Raw genomic sequence first — 22,559 nt, forward strand, 5'->3', positions numbered from 1 at the left:
GCCATCATTAATCTGCTTTGATTTCATAAAAATGTTTCTCAGATTACAGAATGTTTTCCAAAACTACAAACCATAAACCAACTCTTCTAAATAAAAGATTCTCAAAAAATAAAAAAACAATAAAACAGAGAGTTCGTGGCTTTTTAACGCAATTGTTATAAACTCCTTGTCTAGATTGTTTATGAATCATTTTTAAAATGAAATTTGGTCTTGAATGTGTACAAAATTCCATAAATCCAGTATAGTCAGGTTAGTATGGAGAGTGTGATACTTATCACAATCTTCAGAGAGAATGTAAAACTTTTTATAAGACCAAAAAAATAAAGGTAATTATGATTCTGGAGCATTGAGATACTTACAAATGAAAAGTGATTTTAAAAATGCTTGTGTTTCAGCTCTTATGTTTTATTTGATGACTACATTTTTTATTACATAGTATTATGGTGAGAATTGCTGTATTTTCTGCAATTATCTTGTGTTACAAACTTATTAAATTTACTTATAGTAGTTTTTAATCAGCGAAGTGAATATATGTATAAGGTTTATTTATTTCATATTTTTAATAGAAAAAACTTAGACGACTGCTAAAATACATGTTTTTCCGAGACTACAAATCAAAGATTGTCAAAGGCATAGACGACGATGATCTCCTGGAAGGTAATCTGAACAAAACACTGAACTAAAAACAATGATGCGTGTACAATACTCCACCCATTTATGCAATGTATGATGTATGTATTCCCATCAGAGTAGAGTCTGTGTACTCTTGTTAAATAATGTAGTTTAGAAATTAGCCAAATATTTATTTAGTTGGTAGCTAAATCTTGGGTGTCTTAATGTGACTTAAAAGTAATCTGGTATTTCAGGTTTTTTCTTTTTATAATATGAACTGCTTTGCATCAGGATATCATGAAATTAAGAAAATTGTATTGATTCAAAACATAATTGATTTTAACAAGCAGAATTTTTCTGTTGTGGATGTAGGGAGCTAGAACTCTTATATCTTTGAAATTAATACGTATGGGTTTTTATTAATTTATTATAAATGTATCTGACATGTTTTTATGATGTAAAGCCACCTCATTTTGGTGTGTTATTTATATGCTGTTTGATATCTTATAAAAAGCCTAATAGAGGAGAAATTTTTCCTTAATCTGATATTCTAACTCAATTCCCCATTTTAGAAAAATATTAATGTTGCAGAATCTAATAGGGCTAAACTGAAAATAGAAAATTATTATACTAAATACTGTTTGTTGAATCAAAATAAATACAGTTGACCCTTGAACATTACAGGTTTGAACTGCATGGGTCCACTAATACACAGTTCTTTTCAATAAATACTGTAAATGTATTTTTCTCTTACTTAATGATTTTCTTAGTAACATTTTCTTTCTCTAGTTTACTTTATTGTAAGAATACTGTATGTAATACATATAATACACAAAATATGTGTTAATCAACTATTTATGGTATTGATAGGATTCCAGTCAACAGTAGGGTATTAGTAGTTAAGTTTTGGGGGAGTCAAAAGTTATACATAGATTTTTGTCTCTGCGGGGGTTGATGCCTCTAACCTTCACATTGTTTATAGGTCAATTGTATGTTGTGTTTTTCAAGGTAACTCATACATTTTGTACTGAACACAGTCACTGCATAATGGTGTTATTGATAATGTAGCTAAACAAACTTTGCAGGATTAAGAAAAATCCCAGAAAACTACTCAAAACAAACTGAGGAGTCAACAAACTTTGAAAGAGAACTAGTTACTTTCCTTTACCCTCAACAAATCAGCAAGTGTAATAGCCATGCCAAAAAAAAAAAAAAAAAAATCTGATCAAATGTTTAATCAGGGTTGCCTATTTAATATTCCTAAAATTCTCATAGAATTTAATTCCTGGAAAATAGTTCTCTAGATTAATTTAAATGTTGTCTTTTATATAGAGCATGAAGAATACAGACTTGGAACGAAATAGACTCGAATTTTAGTCAGTCCCTGTCTTCTGCTTTCTCTCTATATGAGGGTCAGTTTTCTCATTTATAAGTCAGAAATTATACCATTTACCATGTGGAGTTATTATGAAAGTTCAACATAATTTATGAAAAGTACCTGATACAGTCCTGCCAATGAATAAATGATAGCTGTTAATACCGTGCTTTGAACACCAGGAAGCTCAGAGCGGTGAGACTGGTATTCAGTTATACTAACACCATCATTACAGTTTGATGTCCTCCCCTCCTTATTTATTTCAAATCTCTCCTCTTTAGCTTCATTTAAGTTTTCTAATTTTGTGTCTTACATAAAATTTTTAAGTAGTTGATACAATTTATAAATAGAATATTTAGGTAAAATACATCTCATGCTGGCGAGGGCCTTGTAAAATGGCCATGTGAGGAGTGTGGTAGACTCTTTTCCCGGTGAAACACTTTTAGCTGGTGAAAAAAAATTTTAATTATTGTTTAAGTCTTTAGACATTATCCTAAGGGCACACAGCAAATAGAGAAACACATTTAAAAAAATCTACTCAATCTCATTGAGAACAGTGAGAAACTTTTGCATCTGAGCCATGACCTACTCCCATCACCTGTCTCCTTCCCTCCCATCCTGCCACCCCAATATGATAGAAGTTTTACTCTAGACAAGTGTGACCAAGAACACTGGGTACCTGCTTTTCCAGCTCCCAGTGTAGGGCAACAGTTTCACCCCAGGAAGGAAAGGAGTTCAGCGTCTCTCATTCCTCTGGCTCCATGTTGCAGAAACTCTAGGCAGGCGCAACTGAATGGACTGGAGCTTCTTCTCATCCTCTGTTCATGGGGAAGCTGTACCTCAGACATGACAGCCTGAGACTACTGGACCCTCATTGTCCCCACCCTAGCTCTCTCACAGGGATAAAGATTCACACCTAAAGGGACAAACCTAGAAGACAAGGGGTTACCATCCCTGACCAAATCCCCACTTTTAGATCTAGGAGGGTCTTTTCAGGAGAAGCTGATTGTTTCCCAACCCCAGCTCCAGTACAGTGGTGCACAGGTTCAGCCCAAAGCGAGAGGCAGGACTTAATAACATCTCTGTAGCCCTCCTGGAGGGGACTGACTATTTGAAACAGAGCATGTGAAAAGCAATGGAGACCCTGGTGGTGAGCAAGTAAGAGGAAACTGGTGGCTTTCTGATACTAGTAACAACAAGCAAAACCAGTGCATCAGCTAAAAGTTTAATACAGGAAACCAAGGAAAGGCAGATAAGAAGTCCTCCTGGGTTCAGAGCAAAATTTAAAATCTAACAATACCTTGATTCTGCAAAGGGGCCCAACATTATTTAAATCAGTCTAACTCTGTGGAGCAATTTATGCCCAAGAGTGTTATAAAAAACAGTAGAGCAGTCAGCTAGCAATTAGTGGGAACCAACAGCTGTGTGTGATATCAATAGAGTCATACCAGCCAGAAACGTAGTGGAGGGATCAGGAAAAGTGACAGCCAAAGTGAACCTGACCAAAATCACAGTCATCCCTGGTAACTAACGAGACTCTTCGCATCCTCAAGGCTGTGCCCTCTGAGGAGCAACATCTGAGTCTGCACATTGCAAGGGGAAGAGATTTTATTGAACTAGTCCAGCCAAGTCACTAAATTAAAAAGCACACAATGACAACAAGCCCCCAGAAGGGGAGGGAATTATTATCTAAATTTGCTACAATATGTTACCTAAAACATCCATTTTCAACGGCAACAACAAAATAACTACGTATGCAAAGAAACAGGTGTGTATGGGAAGCAAACAACACAAATGGCCCAGATGTTGGACTTAGCAGACAAAAACTTCAAAGTACCTGTTATAAATATGTTCAAAGAACTAAAGGAAACGGTGTTTAAAGAACAAAACGAAGGTATGATTACAGTATCTCACATAATAGAGACTATCAATTAAGATATAGAAATTATAAAAAAGAAACAAATGGAAATGCTGGAGTTAGAATTGAAAAGTACAATGAATGAGATGAAAAATTCAGTACAAGGTCTCAATAGTAACTTTGAATTGACAGAAGAAGAAAATCAGTGAACTGGAAGACAGAATGTTAAAGTTTATGCAAGCTGGAGAACAAAGAAAAAAGAATGAAGGGAAATTAAAAGAATTTCAGATAAATATGAGATACTCTTAACTGAACCAATATATGCATAATGGGACTACCAAAAGGAAAGGAAATAATAAAAGGAGCAGAAAAAAATATTTAAAGAAATAATGATTGAAAACTTCCCAATTTTGATGAAAACTATTAATCTACACATTGAAACAGTTTAGCAAATTCCAAGTAGGATAGAGAGTCGCATTCAGATATGTTCTAGTAGATACGTTGAAAAACAGAGAAAGAGTAAACCAAGAAAGCCCAAAGAGAAAAGCACCTCAGCACGTGCAACAGAACCCCAACAATATTAGTAAAAGCTGATTCTCATTACAGTATAGGTCAAATAGCAGTAGGATTACATATTCAAAGACTTGAAAGAAAAAATGTCAACCAAGAAACATATTCAGCAAAACTGTCTTTCAATAATGAAGGCAAAATAAAGATATTGCCAGATAAACAAAAGCTGAGGGGATTTCTTGCTAGCAGACCCATATTAAAAATGCTGACGGAGGTTCTTCAGGCTGAAAGCAAGTTATACCAGACAATAATTTAAATCCACACCCACACACAAACACACACAAAAGAGCACCTGTAAAGATAATTATGTAGGTAAACATGAGACAATATACTTGCATATTTATTTTCCTTTCTTCCCTTAACTGATTTAAAAACAATATAAGTATAATGTTGGGTCTATAACATAATAGATATGTAATATATTTGACAATAGCAACATGAGATGGGTAGTAACAAAGCTTTATTGGAATAAGGAGTGATACAAGATGGTTACTCAAGTTACAAAACGAAATGAAAAGAAACAGACATGGTAAATAAGATGGTTAATATTCCCAATTCTGTAGATATTTACTGTCCTAAAAAGAAAAAAAATACTGAAACCGCATCAAGAATAGAAAATCTGAGTAGACCTATGGCACTAAAGAGTTTGCTGTGGCAAACAAAGAGTTTGAATTAGTAATTTTAAAACTTTCCCCAAAGAAAAACCCATGCCCAGAAGACTTCACTGATGACATCTACCAAATATTTAAAAATCAATATTAATCCTTTCCCAGTTCTGCAAGGCCAGTATTACCCTAATAAGAAATCCAGACAGAGACATCACAAGAAAAAACAAACTGCAGACTAATATCTTTGTGAATATAGATGTAAATATCCTCAACATAATACTAGTAAACCAAATCCAGCAACATCTAAAAGCATTATGCTCCATGACCAAGTGGGATTTATCCCAGGAATGGAAGATTCGTTTAAAATTAGAAAACAATTTGTGTAATACATCCTATTAATAGAATAAAGGACAAAAACCACATGATTATCTCAATAAGTTTAGGAAAATCATTAAAAAAAAAAAAAAAATCCAGAAGTCTTTCATGAAAGCACATTCAACAAACTGGGAAGAGAAAGGGACTTTCTCAGTCTGACTAAAGTCATTACTACGAACTGAATGCTTGTGTCCCCCGTAACATTCATGTGTTGAAACCTAATCTCCAAGTGTGATGATATTTTGAGGTAAAGTCTTTGGAAAATAATTAAGTCATGAGGAGGAGCCTTTGTGAATGGAATTAGTGCCCTTCTAAGAAGAAATGAGAGCTTGCTTTCACTCTCTGCTGTGGCCATGAACACACCAGGAAGCAGGCCCTCATCAGACAAAAGGTCTACCAGCACCTGGTCTTGGACTTCTCAGCCTCCAGAGCTCTGAGAAATAAATATTTGTTTTTTTAGCCATCCAGTCTATGGTATATTTATTGTACCAGCTCAAACTAACCAAGACAGCCATCTATGGAAAACTCACAACATCATATTTAATGGTGAAAAATTGGATGTTCTCACTCTAAGATGTTTGGGTTGTCTTTATTTGGTATATGAGCATGTCATTTATCATATTAGGATCTAGTTCTTGCTCACTCACTAATTCACACTGAATTTTTTATGTAGTAAGCTGCATTAATTACCTATTACAGTATTACATTCCTTCCCAACCTTTTGCAATAATTTTCTCGGAATTATGTTTAGCTTTTAAATAAGTGTGGTAGTTTTATCTCTTAAGAGAAAAAGAATAAGATCTCCTCATTCCTTTATATATAATGTATACAGTAATTTATATAATATTATCTTCTTTTAATTTGTCTCAGTCCTGATGACTTCTTGTCTTTGTTTTTATTTAGTTTCTTAATTAGGCCTGCCATAGCAGGATTCTTTTTCTAAATCTGAGAGCCTTTCTTTCTTTTCCTTTTTTTAAAAATTGTAATCAGTCCATTCACACAATTGTGGTAATTGATAATTTGGTTTTATTCTCTCAATCTTACGAGATGAATAAAAGATTTAATTCTGTAAGACACTTTTGTTTTGGATGTAGAGATTCTCCTTTTTGAGAGAATTCCAATTCTGAATTTCATATTCAGTATTCAATACATGTAATGATTGGTGCTGATGTAAACCTATTAAATAAATTTCTTTTTTTCTTCATGCAGACAAATCAGGCGGCAGTAATAATTCAAACAAAAGACAAAAAATCGCTCAAGACTTTTTCAACTCCATTGACCAGACAGGAGAACTCTTGGCAATGTTTGAAGATGATGAAATTGATGACGTTAAACAAGAAAGAATGGAGGTATCGTACATTCTTGCCTTTTTACAGTAGTAGAATAGCCATGGTAGTGCCAATGCTACGCGATTCTGTTACTGTGTTCTTTAATGTTGTCTGGAATGCCTAAGTCGGTGTTTTCATGTCTGAAGGCAGCATTGTGCAGTGCAGTAGCCTGGGGAGGGTGTCAGATTCTGCCTTCAGAACCAACTTTGAGAAACAACTTCAGTTTTCTGTTTCTCTGTTTTCTCCTTTGAATGTCAGTAGATTTCCCTCAGCTTCCTTCTGGACCTTACTTTTACTAATGTTATTTTACTCCTTACAAGCTAACTGATAATTAAATATTTTTTTATTTTTTTGTTCAAATCATCCAGTTATCTTTGTGGGCATAAGTAATTCACTGCATTTCTGTTGTCGTATAGCGGGAAGTATTTTTCAGGCTGCAATTGCAGGCTATGGTCAGACTCACTAGGTAAGGTAGTATCCAGGGCAATTACATGCTTTCTGTCACTGTAACACAAAGTTAATGACATACGTTTGGATTCCCTGGACATGTTTTAACAATGAATACAAAAGTATGTCTTCTATTTACCTCAGCTATCTATTCATAAAATTGTTTCCTTAAATACTTTAGAAAAATAAAAATCATGATTGATTTTATTTGTGTGCCTTCCAAAACACAAGGCATTATTTTTATCATTGTTATTGTTGTACTTTTACATGTGAAAAAAAAAGAAAAATCTCCGTTTCCCCCTTCTCTTTAAATTAAGCAAGAGAGATAATTTCAGAACTCCAAAAGATTGCATTTAGTGCCTGCTTTATCATAGTCTCTGTGCATGCTAAAAATGTAATTATTTCATGTTAAATTTTGGAGGAAGTCCAATAGACATACATGCTTTGTAAACCTTAACAATCTTCTTTAAAGAATTAGTATGCTTAGATCATGAACTGTGATCTAAAAAGCAATGTTCTTCTTAGGTATCAATTACCTCAGAAATGTGTGGTTATCTTGGTTTGGGACGACTGCAAATGGTTTTAGTTCAACTTCGCCTTGGGCCAAAAACATGCTAAGTTGTCCAATGCAGATGATAAACATATATTTCTGATGTCATTATGGCCTAAACAGGATATGATTGTTTAGTGGCATGGTTTCAGTTATGATGCATTACACGGAGAGAAAATAATGTTTATGCTTTATTTTAAAAATATTTTTATATTATACAAATGGGCATGAAGAAAGAGTCATTAAGGAAGGACTCTATATAAAACATTAGTAAAATTGAACAAGCAGCTTTTCAATTTTGATGGGAAAATCTCTGTCAACCAAGCCCATTGCCCAGAAGGGCATTCCACAATCAAGGAGAAGAGAAGAAATGGAGCGTGTTGTAACACTAAGCTCATAATAGCAGGCTACTGTAGGCCTGGAAAAATGATGAGTCAGTCAGGTACAAGTTCAAGTCAATAAAATGTCTGGAAATGCAGGGTAGAAAAGCTGGGGAACTTACGCCGTTTGTGTACCTCTTTCCTGTCGTTGTATCATGTATTACATAGTGGTAACCAGGATAATAAAATATCGATCGTTGATAAAAATAGTTACGATGAAATTGTCGTCTATATAATAAAAATTCGATTGGTAGTTTCTCTAAGCTTTATATCGTAACTAAAATCTTCTCTAACCAAGATAAAAAAGAATAGTTTTGAGATTCTACTCATCCAAATAACAGAGTTTAACTGAATGAAAGTGCTGAACTTGTAGACATAACTATAGACGGTAGAAAGTGGAACCATTAAGAGCATAGGCCTTGCCTGCTTCTAATTTGACAGGTTATAGTTTCAAGCGTAAACCACAACTGTGGCAGTTCATATGAAACCACTTTGGACTCACAGACTGCAATCTCTTGCTTTTAAAGTGCAGTGAGATAATCAGTCTTGGCATCGCTCAGTGATTTAATTTTCCTCTAAGCATCTCTTACGGTTGCAAAAACTTTGTCTACGTTCTCCCCTAGAATGTATGTAAGTGGTATAGACCTACCAGCAAAGCTTATTAATTGTTTTTCTTTCTTCTTTTATTTCATTTAAATGCAGTTTAGAAGAGAAACAAATTTATAGACATATAAACTCACATGGTGTCCTAGCTTTTTCTCAAAACATTGAGCAAGCATACAAAACACGGAGTTCTTTCCTACTACTTTCAGCTTATTTCTGTGTACGCCAGGCTTTGTGTTCACTCATAATTTATTTCATTAATATTAAGTATTATATGATTTGAAATATTAAAAACGTCTGAATTTGTATATCCATTTCTACTTGCTAGTCCATCATCATGATGGTCCTTACACTATTTTTGTCTAGCATCAAATTTCTAACACTTAGGTATATGTATAGTAAACAGCTATGATCTCTACAGCTCCTTCTGAATTCTCAAATAAAGATTAAATAATATTCAGAATTGCTTTAGTGTATTTGAGAGACCAAGAAAGAGAAGCAGGGAAATGGCAAACATAATAATACATAAGTGCCCGTAACTCGTCTCCAACCACTTCTCATCCCCACCTAACCCTCACCTCAGAATGACAAAGGTGTGTTTTACCATTTCTTACCTTCTAAATTTTTAAGATCTCATCAAGTAAATGTAGGTATGTTAACCAAAGACCAAGAAAGGGTCACTAAAAGCTGCAGGGAGCTCTGGACCTGTGATCACTCACAGAAGAGCTTTGCCTAAAACCCAACTGTTCTACTGTGAAGGAACCTGAGAAACTCAAGTTTATCATTTATCAACTTAAATACCTTGTCTGATAAACCATTAGATTTGTGAAGGGTATGTAAACAATAAACGCTTTAAAAATTGGGTGAACTTTACCTTCTGACTAATCCTCAAATTGATCAAAGTAAATAAGAGAACAAAGACTGAACCTCACCAGAGAGAGCAGCCTTTAAACAGATTGGGGTTCCGAAAATCCCCAGGGACTGTTTACCTTGTGTTTTTAAGTCAGAGGCCTAATACTGAAATCTAGAGAGAAAGCAGAATAGAATACATAAAATTTAAGACAGCTTTAAAAATTTTTAAATTAGCTTAAAATTGAATAAGATCCCAGGTGGCCCTCTGAATTTAACCTGAAGTGACGGGTGATAGATTTAAAAACACAAAGTTTTTCATAAAGGTTGAATGATCAGAGAAATCAGGTATACCATTCAGTTATGCCCCAAGTATAATGAGGTTATCATGCCTGGGGGTTTTGAGTCCCAGTGTTACAGTCTTTGGAGCTAAGGAAACTAGAAAGCTCATTGAAGATGTTCTCCATCTTCTCCTGTTTTTTAACTGTGTTCTTTCGGCTATTCCCCTTTTCTACCTGTCACGATTTTTTAAAATTGTAAAGTAGAATAAAATGTGTTTAAAACTAACAGTTCAAAAATATCTTAGATAACATCATAAAAGAAAAAAATCCAATCCCAGCAAGATAAATATTTACGGAATACCAAAATAATTGAAAAGGTGGAGTCAAAAGCTGAAACCCAGAAAACGATTAAAATATAAATGTATATAGGATTAAGAAATACAGAATTTATATACTCGAAAGATGTAGTTTAATATATACAAATGCGCATATACATTTGCATGCATACATATACTATGCCCTTATATGTGTGTGTATCCTATATCTATAAGAATAGAAATATAATTTTACTAGATTTTTGCATGTGAAAGTAAAAGAACTATCAGAGGATATCAAACTCAAATGCTAAGGGAATAGTTCAGAGGAAAGAGAATTCAGGAGGGAAGCTTTAAAATGGTACAAAGTCCGTAAGTTATTTACTGAAAGATGCTGCCTATAATGAAGATAGTAAATACAACATGTTAATCATCAATTGAAACATGGCAAGCAAAAGCTTCCGGAATTGAGGGGAGAGGTCAGAGGAATGAACACATTTGTTGTGGAGACACCATTCTCAGTATGTAACAGATTGACTTGGGGAAAAAATGTTTAATAATAAAATTTAAGTTATATACATCTAGTAGATGTATATAAAACATTTTATAAATGAGCAGCAGTTTTAACATCTTACCCAAGGATTTCCTGGTGCTCTTTGGAAAAGGTGAGGAGAGGATTGGTGGGGCTCTAGCCTCCATCCTCCCCCCACCATCTCCTTCAACTAGAAGAACTTTGATTTTTGTGTAATGGATCAGTATATCATCAATAAAGAAAAGGTTTTACTATTTTCTAATTGAAAATCATTACAAAGCACCATTATTCAACTGCCCATGAGGAATCTTTCTTTCACACACAGACACAAACAAATTCTAAACAATGTACAAATTTGTAAAGCATATTACCTTACCAGAGCAAAAAATAAGAAAACCTGAAAGTAATAACAGAAATTAAACAAATAAAATCCTAACAGATTGAAAATTTAAAAAGAAAAAACAAACAAATCATAGAAGCAACCAATAGACCAATAACAAATAAATTAAAAATTACTACCACAGACTGCTTAGATAATAACAACAATGAGAATAGTCCACACAAAATTTAATAAGTATGGACAAAGTTTTATTTAAAATAGACAACTTTTTAGCTGTTAAGCCTTTTATTATTAAATTGGGAAAAATGAAAATAAACATTCAACTAAAATTAGAAATTTTATATCAAAATAAACAGAAAATAGAAATGAAAATATAAAAATAAATGCATAAAGCTAGAAAATAATCAACAAAGATACCTGCTAAATATTAGCAGTAAGTAAGGATATAGCTATAGACTGGATAAATCAATTCTCATATAATTTTATAGTGATATATTTGTAAATCTTGGTGGAATGGGTGTTTTTCTAAGAAAAAATAAATGATTAGTTTTACCCAATGGAAAGTGGAAAACCTGGATAGAACAGTAACCTTGGAAGAAATGCTAAAGAATTATATCCTCAAAGTCTCTGAATCCAAACCAGTTTATGGGAGAGCTCTTTTAAACATTCATAAAACATTTAATTATTATGCTATATAAACTATCTCAGAGCATAGGGGAAAAAAAGGAAAACTCATTAAATTTTTCAAAGTGTAATATAATAAATCTTGCTTATGAATGTGGATGGAGGAATCTTAAAATTTTACCAATTTTAATTTAGCAGTATATATAATGAGTGAAGTACCAAGACCGAATAGGATTTTTGCTTCAATATTAGAAAATGTATTACTTACTATTATATCTGAAATAACTAGGTCACAGGAGAATACCCATATGATTGCTTTAGTCGCTGATAAAAAGACATTTGACAAAATTCACTTCTTATATTTTTTAGAAATTCTCAGTTAATTTAGAAATAGAAAAGTACCTCCATTTTGTAATAAAGAATATCTCAGTCAAATGAACAGACATCATTATAGATTTAAAAATACAGAGTTTCATTAACTTCTTGAATGCCCACTGTTACCACTTTTATTTGCCAGAGTTCAGGGAGCATTATCCAGTAAAATAAAAGGCATAGCTATTGATAGGAGACAAAATTATCATTATGGGGGCAGCCGGATGGCTCTGTTGGTTAGAGCGCGAGTTCTGAACAACAGGGTTGCCAGTTCAATTCCCCCATGGGCCAGTGAGCTGCGCTTTCCACAACTACATTGAAGGCAATGAGCTGCCGCTGAGCTGCTGGAGGGGCGGCTGGATGACTCAGTTGGTTAGAGCACGAACTTTTAACAACAAGGTTGTTGGTTCAATTCCCGCATGGGATGGTGGGCTGTGCCCCCAGCCACTAAAGATTGAAAACGGTGACTGGACTTGGAGCTGAGCTGCGCCCTCCACTAGATTGAAGGACAATGACTTGGAGCTGATGGGCCCTAGAGAAACACACTGTTCCCCAATATTCCCCAATAAAATTTATTTTTAAAAAATTATTATGTACAGATAATGTAATTTTTGTTAAGTAATCCTTGTGAATCAATCTAAAAACTATCAGAACCAATTACAGTCTTCACTAAATCATAGAGATACTTTAAAAATCCATTGTTTCCCCCATATTACACTTATAATAAATAAAAATGAGGAGAAAGAAAATGGAATTGAAACAATATAAGAAAAATTATTTGGAGATAAACTTTATATTAACAAGAAATATAGAAGAAATGTGGAAGTAATATTTAATAATGTACTGTGATGTGAAAAGTGTATAAAGTAATACTATATTCCTAGATGCAGAGACTGAATATTGTAAATGTCTCAGTTCCCAAAGTAATTTATTAGTTTAATGTCATTTTAACAAAAATCTCAGCTGGAGTTTTTTTAAATTATAAAATGATGTTAGAATTTATTTGAAATTATGAAAAGATAAGGATAACCAAAAGAAATTTTATTAAAGAAGAGTAGAGGGCAGAGTTCAATTTATGCTATCAGACATAATATTCCGTAGAACTACTAATATCAAAATAGTGTGGTACTGGTGTAAAACCCAACAAGCATACCAATGAAGAGAATAAATGAAATAAGTATAGAGAAGGATATACTGTGTTTCTCCGAAAATAAGACCTAGCCAGACAATCAGCTCTAATGCATCTTTCGGAGCAAAAATTAATATTAAGACCTGGTCTTATTTTAATATAGTATAAGATTGGGTCTAATATAATATAATATAACATAATATAAAATAATATAACAAATAATATACTATAATATAATAATACCGGGTCTTATATTATTTTTTGCTCCAAAAGACGAATTAGAGCTGATTGTCTGGCTAGGTCTTATTTTTGGAGAAACAGGGTAGTCACAATAAATGTAGAAAGTGGGAGAAAGATGCCAAATAGTTGGATAACTATTTGTAATGAAAAAATTAAAGATTGTTCCTTACCTTATGCTTTATCAAAATCAATTCTAGGTGGATTAAAGAATTAGGTATGAAAAGTAAAATTACTTAAAGAAATAGAAATAAACACAGGTAAATATTAATTTTGGGATGAGGAAGGGTTTTCTAGGCTTTTCTTTTCTAAACAAGCTTTCAAAGGAAATCTACTGAAGATGTTAGCAGATGCACTGTGGGGGTAAGGGAAGTGGTGTATTTTCAAGTAAGATTTGTGAAATCCTAAATTACAAAATTTAAGAAGTTTCTTTAGGACTTTTAAAAGGCTTTTGTATGCAAATATATATTGGAAATTTTTCAAGAGAGAATAAATAGAATCTTAAAATTTTCTGAAAGCATACTCAGAGCCCAGTTTGGAGGGAAAACAGTCACAAAGGAAATGATTAAATTTGAACACATAAAAATTATATAATTTCTGTATATCAATAAAGACAAAAGGCAAACTAATGTAAAAATATGACATAATATTAATATCATTTCTTTATATGCACCTTTTAGTCAACAAGAAAATAACGTTTTAGTAGAAAAATTGGAAAAGGATATGAATGGACAAATCACAGAAGAAATAAAAAAAGCAAATGTATAAAATATCTGCTTATCTATTATGAACCAGTGGCATTTTTGTTTAAAAAATGGTCAAAAGTAAGGGGATTGGGTACATATTAACAATTGGTGGAAATGAAGATTAATAAAAACCAGAAACTATTTTAAAATATCAGCTAGAAGCATTAAAGGCATTCTTATATTTCAACCCAGTAAACCTACATGTAACCATTTTTCAGATCTAATCAGAAATTTTTATCTTATGCACATTCAGTAAAACAAGGCTGTTCATCACAATGTTATTTATAATAGTGGAAATGGGGAAAGAGAACCCTAGTTACCAATGAGAAGGGAATGTATATATTCCCACACATGTAAAAATTTAGACTGGAAGGAAATATACCAACATGCTAATTAACAGTGGTTTTCATTAGATTATAAGATTACAAGTGAATTGAATGTGTAAATTTATGCTCTTTTGATTTTACATATTTATCATTTATGCTATGCTTCTCTTAATCCTCAATTGATTTCCTTTATTCAACAGTGTCTTTTTTTAGTTTTTAGTTTTTTTAACTTTAATGTTTAATTTTTGTTTATTTTCCAATTACAGTTACATACAGTATTATATTAGTTTCAGGTGTACAACATACTGATTAGACATTTATATACCTGACAAAGTCCACAGTTTCCTTTTTCATTTCATTTTTTTCCATCAGAAGCATTTAGTTTATATGTACTGCTGCAGGATATATGCTTTATGAAGCAAATTAAATCGGCTCACATTATATAATTAAGAAGTAGGAGAATATAACCCTGCAGTGTCATACAGACTCTATTCAGAGCTGTAATAATGATGTAGGAAGTTTAAAATAGTTAACATTTTTATGTGATGCTTTTGATTGCAGTGAACAAAAAACCCATTTCAAATTGAATTGAACAATTAGGGAAATGAACAAGTTTAGGTACAGGACCAGAAGTAGATTTGGCTTCAAGCAGGATTTGATGTTGGGGTTCATGATCTGTCATTGGATTTGTAGCTCTATTTCCCTATAATTTTTTTCCTGCCTTTTCTGTTTTTGTTGGCCTAATCTTTAGACTGACTAACCTTATAGGAGCATTAAGGCTATAGAAGTTCCAGGTCGTGACGGAGCGAATGCCTCTGTCCCAAGATTTACTCTGAAAATACTTAGGTCACAAGATCTCCTATAACCCCTACCCCCCACAGGAGCTAGTCCAATGGCATGTGCTGATTGGCTTAGCCTAACTCATATGCTCCACCCCTAAAGCTGAGGATGCGGTCAGCTACCCTCTCACAAAACCATGGATTCCTGGAGTTTTAGGAAGAAGGAATGGATACTGGAAAGGCAGCCACAAAGGCCCATAAGTGTAAAGGACCTCTACATTGTAACAGTAAGAATTAATAGAGTGATGCATTATAACCTTGACTCTGCTCAGATCTCTGGGAAATATTCCCTAGGTAGAAAGACTGCAGATCATTTTCTTTGGATTCAAGCAATCATCCTTGCACTCCTTAATTCATTCAGCATTTACTTAGACTCCTTTGTAAGTCAGTCACTATACTAGGTTCTGAGGTTATGACTACAAAAAAAACCCGAAACAAAACATGGTTTCTGCCCTCACTGTCTATAGTAATAATTGGCAAGTCATAAGACAACTAAATACTCTGGTAAGGGAACTACAGACTGAATAAATGATTGTTATTCTTCTTATTATTACTCTATTTGGTCTTGAATTTTGATCCTTCTTTGTAGATTATTGGTTGTATGATGGAACCATGTATTTTCTATCTCGCTCAAAGAAAACGTTATTTGAAATTTAGTTTATTCTGAAGTAAAGCACATTACTTCTTTTGTTAGCTTGAATACAGTATTAATCGTCTTTTTTAATTAAATTTATTGGAGTGACATTGGTTAATAAAATTATGTAGGTTTCAAGTGTAAAATTCTATAATACATCATCTGTATATTGCATTGAGGTTTCACCACCCAAAATCAGTTCTCCTTCCATCACCATATATTTGCCCCTCTTATGCTCTCCTATCTCTCCCTTTCTCCCTTCCCTCTGGTAACCACTAAACATCTTTAAGAAATTTTTGTGATAAACTTCAGGGGCATAGAATTAGCTTCAGTGTGGCTTGCTGAAGAGAGCACAAAATAGAATACAATTAAGGTACATTTTTAAAACATGAAACAACGTAATGTGTCAGGGTTAGTTTCTGAAAGAGATTAATCAGGAGAACACATTACTGTGTCTTTTTATTCTTTTGAAGGTAATTTTTGTTCAGATAATTTAAAAATACTCTGAAATCATTCTTCAGGGAATATCAGTGGAAATCTCTCCAGAAAACCTTTGGTATTTCTAGCCACCCAGAGCAGAATTAATGTAATTTAGTATATGTTTTTTTGGCCTAGAAATTGCAGAACAGGGAATATTACATTACTTTAGGAGAACCCAAAGGTAGGTGTAATGTGCAGCTCTGAAACTGATTTCCATTTGTGACTTTATATACTCTTTATCAAATTACTTTTTATCCACACCTGTAGCTGTCTTCTGATTATGTAATGATTATATGTATTCGTTGGCAAAAAAGCTTGTCTAAACTTGGGGAAAGTATCTTTCCGGAGAAGACATTTTTCAATTAATGACATGAAAAGTAAGTTATAGCTCTTAGAAAAATAGAGCGTTCCCTAACTCTTACCCAGGCCCTTATCATTCTGTAGCTTCATACATCAGATGTGATAGATGGCTCTCAGGGGATTCTTTTAGGCTTTTCTTAACCTCATGAACTGTGGGCTCTGAGGGTAGAGTCAGACTTCTGCTACGATTAGAGCGCCTCCGACACTGGATGTGAAACTCGAATTGCTTTGAATTTTTGGTTGTTGTTTTTTTTAAATAATTCTCTGGCATCACGGGATGTTTAATCTCTTTGGTTATGCTTTGCTATAGAAAAATTTTAGACCAACATAAGTCAAATAACTATCATCTTTATGATACAAATTTTAGTATCACTCCTACTTTGTCTTCTACCCTCAGACCTATTTAGAATTTTTTACTGTTAGTCTCTGGGTGAAATTTAAATGATTTCTTTTCCCTGCCCTTTCATTAGTTTCCTGGGTAGCAAAATACATGGTGACAGCATTGAAACAGTTCTCATTGTAATCATATTTTCCCTAATCCAAATCAGGATTTACGAATCGATGTCCACAAGTATCTTTTGTTATGGGGACAGAATATTTTATATCAGGGCTTGGTAATAAAATACAGGAACAATGATTGCCATTCATTTCCACCTTGCTCACATTAAGGAGTTTCAACTTTAGTAAAGCAGAGAATCATTTCTTGGGGTAAAGATACACATGGGCACTATAAACTAAACATTTGTGTCTACCCGTGGTAATGCATGTGTGCAGGCCTTACCGGGCTGCTGTGTTTAGTCTCGCATAAACAGATATTTGACTAACACATCTGATTATACTGTTCAATTAAGTTTTTTTATAGAATCCGTATTTTCTTTCTCAAATAATTTCAATTTGTTCTTTTTAAAGTGAAATCCTTCTCTTTAAAAAGATACATTTCAGGGGTCTTCTTAGAGATCAGTACACCAACTTGTTTATAAAACACCTTGGCAGAGAAGAGTTTTAAAATATCATCGAATTTAAGAACACCACAGGATTTACCACTAATTTACATTTAATGTTTATAGTTCTCAAATTGCGGTTGTTGTAATAACCAAAATATTTTTGCCCTGAATGTTATGTGGATTATATTTCCCTATTCTTTTTTCTTCACCCACATTCCCCACAGTAGGTGGGCAGATTGTTGTTACATAGTCTGGCTTTTATTTATCTTTATTGGTTTAATCTCAACAAGTTCGTACTTCTAAATATGAAAATAAATGTATTCTGTGGCAAGATTTTTGTCTTTGTAATGCTATGGTTTATTTAGTGGAATTAACAGATCATTGCTTGTTTGCTATAGATAATTTGCGTCTGTTCTTTTATTTGCATCCATGCTACGAGCTACCTTTAGTTCAGTTCTTATTGGTGCTGCCACTTTATGGTAAATCATGCAGAGCAAGCTGTTTAATGCAATTAGACTTATTCCTAGATCATTGTATTTTTCATTTAGAAATAACATTCTAGATTAACCTCTAATTACTTAGTGATCAGTGAATACATTCATTGCATTTGGATGTCCGTTGGGAAGTATCCTTTTCATAAGCATCGGTCCAAAAGGCAGATTTTGGCTTCTGCTTTTCATGACTCTCCATTTCTGACAGAAAAGTCTCAACTCCTTAGCACAGCATTAACACATCTTTTATAATATGACCTTTTTCATCCTTATCTTCCACCGTTCCTGCTCCCCGTCTTCTTCCATATTTCCTCCCAAAACATGAACATGCGCACTGCTTAAGGAAGCCCCTTGTGCTTGTTATTTCCCTAAATAGGCATTCACTTTCCTTCCTTCCTCTGAGCCTTCTCCATCTGTCAACATCTGAGTTCAAATATTTTAGTATGTGATAGACTGATTATAACTAGTTGTGTTTGCTTAGTTTAACTTACTAAATAAGCTCCTGAGAGCATGGACTTATTTTATTTACTTGCGTATCTTCTGTACCATACACAGTACCTCGAACATTTAAACTTTCATCAAGTATTTGTCCAAATAAAGTGAATAAAATTGGTGTAACTTTATAGCTGATACATGTGAATATTTATAATCTGTCCTTTGAGTGATTTGAATTTTTTTTTCTTTTGCTTAAAGAATGCAGTTTCCAAGTATATTAAATCAGTCGTTTCTTCTGACTCACAAAGAATTGCAAAAAGGGCGTTGTAATTAGTTATATACCTTTATGAACTTTTGTATCAGGACTTTTTCAGCAAGCCTCTTACAGGTGCTTTCCACGAGCTAATGGTTTTTATTGCTTGAATAACTTCCTGTTCAAATTATAGTAGCGGCTTTTCCACAGTTCTAGCTATAGAAGTGCTCCTAACCACACTACTTCAGCATTGACTTGTACTGTCCCAAATTTGTCTACAGGATGATACTAAGCATCAATTCCAGTTTCAAATAGCAGATTTTTTTTTTTTTTTCAAATGGACCAATACCATCTGTGACTATTGGTTCATTCTCTTTGGTTGCCAATTCAGAACGTTTGGCAATAAATATGTACTTTTTCTCATGTATTTGCTATTATAATGTTTTATAATTTAGCATCTTCAAATAACCTACTTATTCACTTCCCTGATCCATTATTATCTCTTCTGGACAATTGTGTTAGTTTTTGGCTGATTTATACTTTGAAAATAGTTTGAATTTGCAAGCGCCTTAAATTACTGTTGAATTTTTTTGTGGCGTGGGAATTTTACGTCTTCACTCATTCCACGTCACACAATTGGCAATTGTAGTTTCACTCAGTCCCCCTAACGTTAAGGAATAATTGACCAACAAATTACCAGATTCACAAAAGTTACTTTTGTATTTATCTTCCTCCTGTACCGTATTGATAAACTGTGGGATTGAATTAATATTCAAAGGCCAATTACACTCATCATTGTTACCATCACTGTTACAGCTTTTACATTCATTTACAAAGGACGGTGTTTTGCCATGCTTCCACAATTAATATCAGCCATGTAATAAACTTTTTAGGTGTGATGTTTTATTTTTAAAGTAACTTAAGTAATGGGTACTAACAATTTGGACATTTTATCTTTTTCTTTTAAAATGTTCATTAAGTCTTACTTTTAAATGTCCTACTTTTCAAAGTCCTTAAAGAAAAAACATCTGTTTCTTGTAGTTATTCTGCCTCTCAAATAGAAGACAGTCAAAATGGTTCATTGACCTGCTCTCAGAAATGCAGAAGCTATAATACAGAAGTGACCACCTTTGGGAAAACACAGTATAGAAAAATTCAAAATCACTGGCGTAATTTTTTTTATTTGGTGGGAAAAACATGCCTTATATAAAAGTTCTACGAGAGCTTTTAAATAATTTAAAATTAGTCTTTATTTACCAAAATTCAGTACATACACAAATATCTCCAAAAATACTACTGAGTCATCTCAAACTCATCAACTCTTCTAAAAAACTCTTCTACTAGTGTCTCATAGTATTATTTTAAATCATTTCATCCACTGTTGTGAGATTTAGGTACTTTCATATAGTATGACTATAGGCCAGCTGATTATATTCAGGAGTCGTTCAACAAGTTGTGGATTCTCTGAGTCCAGACAGCAAGAAAATTTGTAAATCATTTATAATACATTTTAATAATGTTGAATCTCATCTGCCACTCCGACCCCGAGAAACCAAACCAAAGCTCGGGGAGAAAATAACATTTTATTTAAGCTAGAAAATATTATTTGTTTCAGTTGTACCAAGCATTATTCAGTGTTTACTTGGGTGTAGAGAAATAGACTGTGTCATATGTTAGTGGAAACGTAACTTGCTACAGCTTTCTAAAGAGAAGTGTGGCAATATCTTTCAAACACAATAAAAAATAAATTTAAAAAAATAAAGCCTTTATGTCCTTTGATCCAGAAATTGCATTTCTAGGTACTATCCTAAGGAAATAACTGAACGTAGACATTTTTTAAAAATCAAATGTGCTCATTTTTTAATAGCAAAATTTTTAACAATGGAAATATATGAGTTGTAAACTTTCTTCTTAGCATAGATTTTGATGTAGCCCATAGGTTTTCGTAAATATTCTTTAATTGCAATTTTAATTTCCCTTTGGACTATTTATATAGGAGAATATTTAAAATATATAGATATACATTTTCCATGTGGTTAGATGTTTTGTTTCTGCCTCTATTAGGTGTTTTAACTGCTTTATTTCATAGTAGTCAGATTGCTAGATATTTTTAGCATTAGGAATTCATTAGAATTTACTTAGTGTTCCAATATGTGGTGACTTTTTTAAAAAATGATTCATGGACAGGGGGGATTTTTACATGTGTATTAGCACATCATTATTAATAGTATTCACTTTCTTTTTATCATTAGTCTGTAATTTTTTTTTTTTTTTTTTTTTTTTTTTTTAATTACAGACCCTCATCAGTAAAACTTTGGAAGCTCACACTTATACCTGACCTAACAAAATCCCAATCCTGGTTAAATCCAATTCTTTGCTTGTTTCAATAGCTACATTATGTCTGTTCCCCAGTAGCAGAACATGACTAGAAAAAAAACACAATCAAGCTGACTAGTCTGACATCAAATTTATAACTAAGAACCGCAGATAGTCCTTAGTGTTGCCCAGCAATTTTAGAACACCACTGTGCACCCATTCTCCCACTGACCTTGATAATCATTTAAACCTCCTTTCTCATCAGACCTCTAGTACTTCCCTTGTCCTCGCTTAGCTGACACCTTGCTTCCTGTGTCACTGAGAAGAGAGAAGCAATGAGAAGAGGACTTCCACAAGTTCCTGCCACAACACCCATACACTTGCTATAATCCCCCTGCAAAATTTCCCCGGCCTTCAAACAAAAACACTTCAGCTACGTCTTTCTGCTCTCCTTCAGAGTAGAACTTCTCAAAAGAGGGTGATTTGCTCTCCTCCCATTCTCTTTAGAGCCCACTTGAATCACATTTTCCTCCTTATCACTTTATAAAAATGTCTCTTGTTAAGGCAGATACATTGGTCAGTTTTCCATCTTCCTCCAGATGGCAGCTCTCAGGAGCTCTAACTGACAAGCACATTGCAGACTTTTTCAAGTACTGTTTGCTCATTTCCCTCAGAACTCTGTTCAGATATCACATCTTCAGAGAGACCTGCCCCAACTGTGCAATAAAAAGGTGCTATGGACTGAATTTGCGGCCCCCTCATGAATCTATCTGTTGAAGCCCTAGCATCTACTGTCTTAGTATTTGAAGATGGGGTCTTTGGGAGACACTTATGTTTAGGTGAGGTCCTGAGGGTGAGGCCCTCATGATGGGATTAGTGCCCTTATAAGAAGAGACACCAGAGATCTCTCTGCCGTCTGAGGACACAATTAGAAGGCAGCTAGCTGTCTGCAAGCCAGGAAGAAAGTCCTCACCAGAACCTAATCTTGGAGTTACAGCCTCCAGAACTGTGAGAAGTAAATTTCTGTTGTTTCAGCCACCCAGTCTATGGTATCTTGTTATGGTGGCCTGAACAGACTAAGACAAAGGCACACTGTACACCTCCTACCCAATCCTTCTCTGTCCACTTACTCTACTGTATTTTGTTTATAGCACTTAACATCATCCATCTTTTTTTATTAAATTTATTGGGGTGACATTGGTTAATAAAATTATATAGGTTTCAAGTGTACAGTTCTACAATATATCATCTATATATTGCATTGTGTTCACCACCCAAAGTCAAATTTCCTTCTGTCACCATGTATTTGACATCTTGACCCCCTTCTACCTCCCTCCCTTTTTCATATGTT

At 33.7% G+C, this 22,559-nt stretch overlaps 1 protein-coding gene across 3 annotated transcripts in view; it reads left to right on the forward strand.

Annotated features, from left to right (window-relative positions):
* The window catches only part of SUPT3H (SPT3 homolog, SAGA and STAGA complex component), a 464,602-nt gene that overhangs the window by 304,850 nt on the left and 137,193 nt on the right, over positions 1 to 22,559 (forward strand). For all 3 annotated transcript variants that reach the window (XR_012496623.2, XM_074333030.2, XM_074333029.2), the window contains exons 5-6: positions 567 to 657; positions 6,608 to 6,747. Coding sequence is in view for 2 of the 3 variants with exons in the window: in XM_074333030.2 (XP_074189131.1) it covers positions 567 to 657; positions 6,608 to 6,747 (231 nt within the window). In the remaining variant the exon portion in view is untranslated. The remainder of the gene's footprint in view (positions 1 to 566; positions 658 to 6,607; positions 6,748 to 22,559) is intronic.

The sequence above is a fragment of the Rhinolophus sinicus genome, chromosome 2 (assembly GCF_057876585.1).
Source record: "Rhinolophus sinicus isolate RSI-liver-muscle chromosome 2, RSI-T2T, whole genome shotgun sequence".
Lineage (NCBI taxonomy): Eukaryota > Metazoa > Chordata > Mammalia > Chiroptera > Rhinolophidae > Rhinolophus > Rhinolophus sinicus.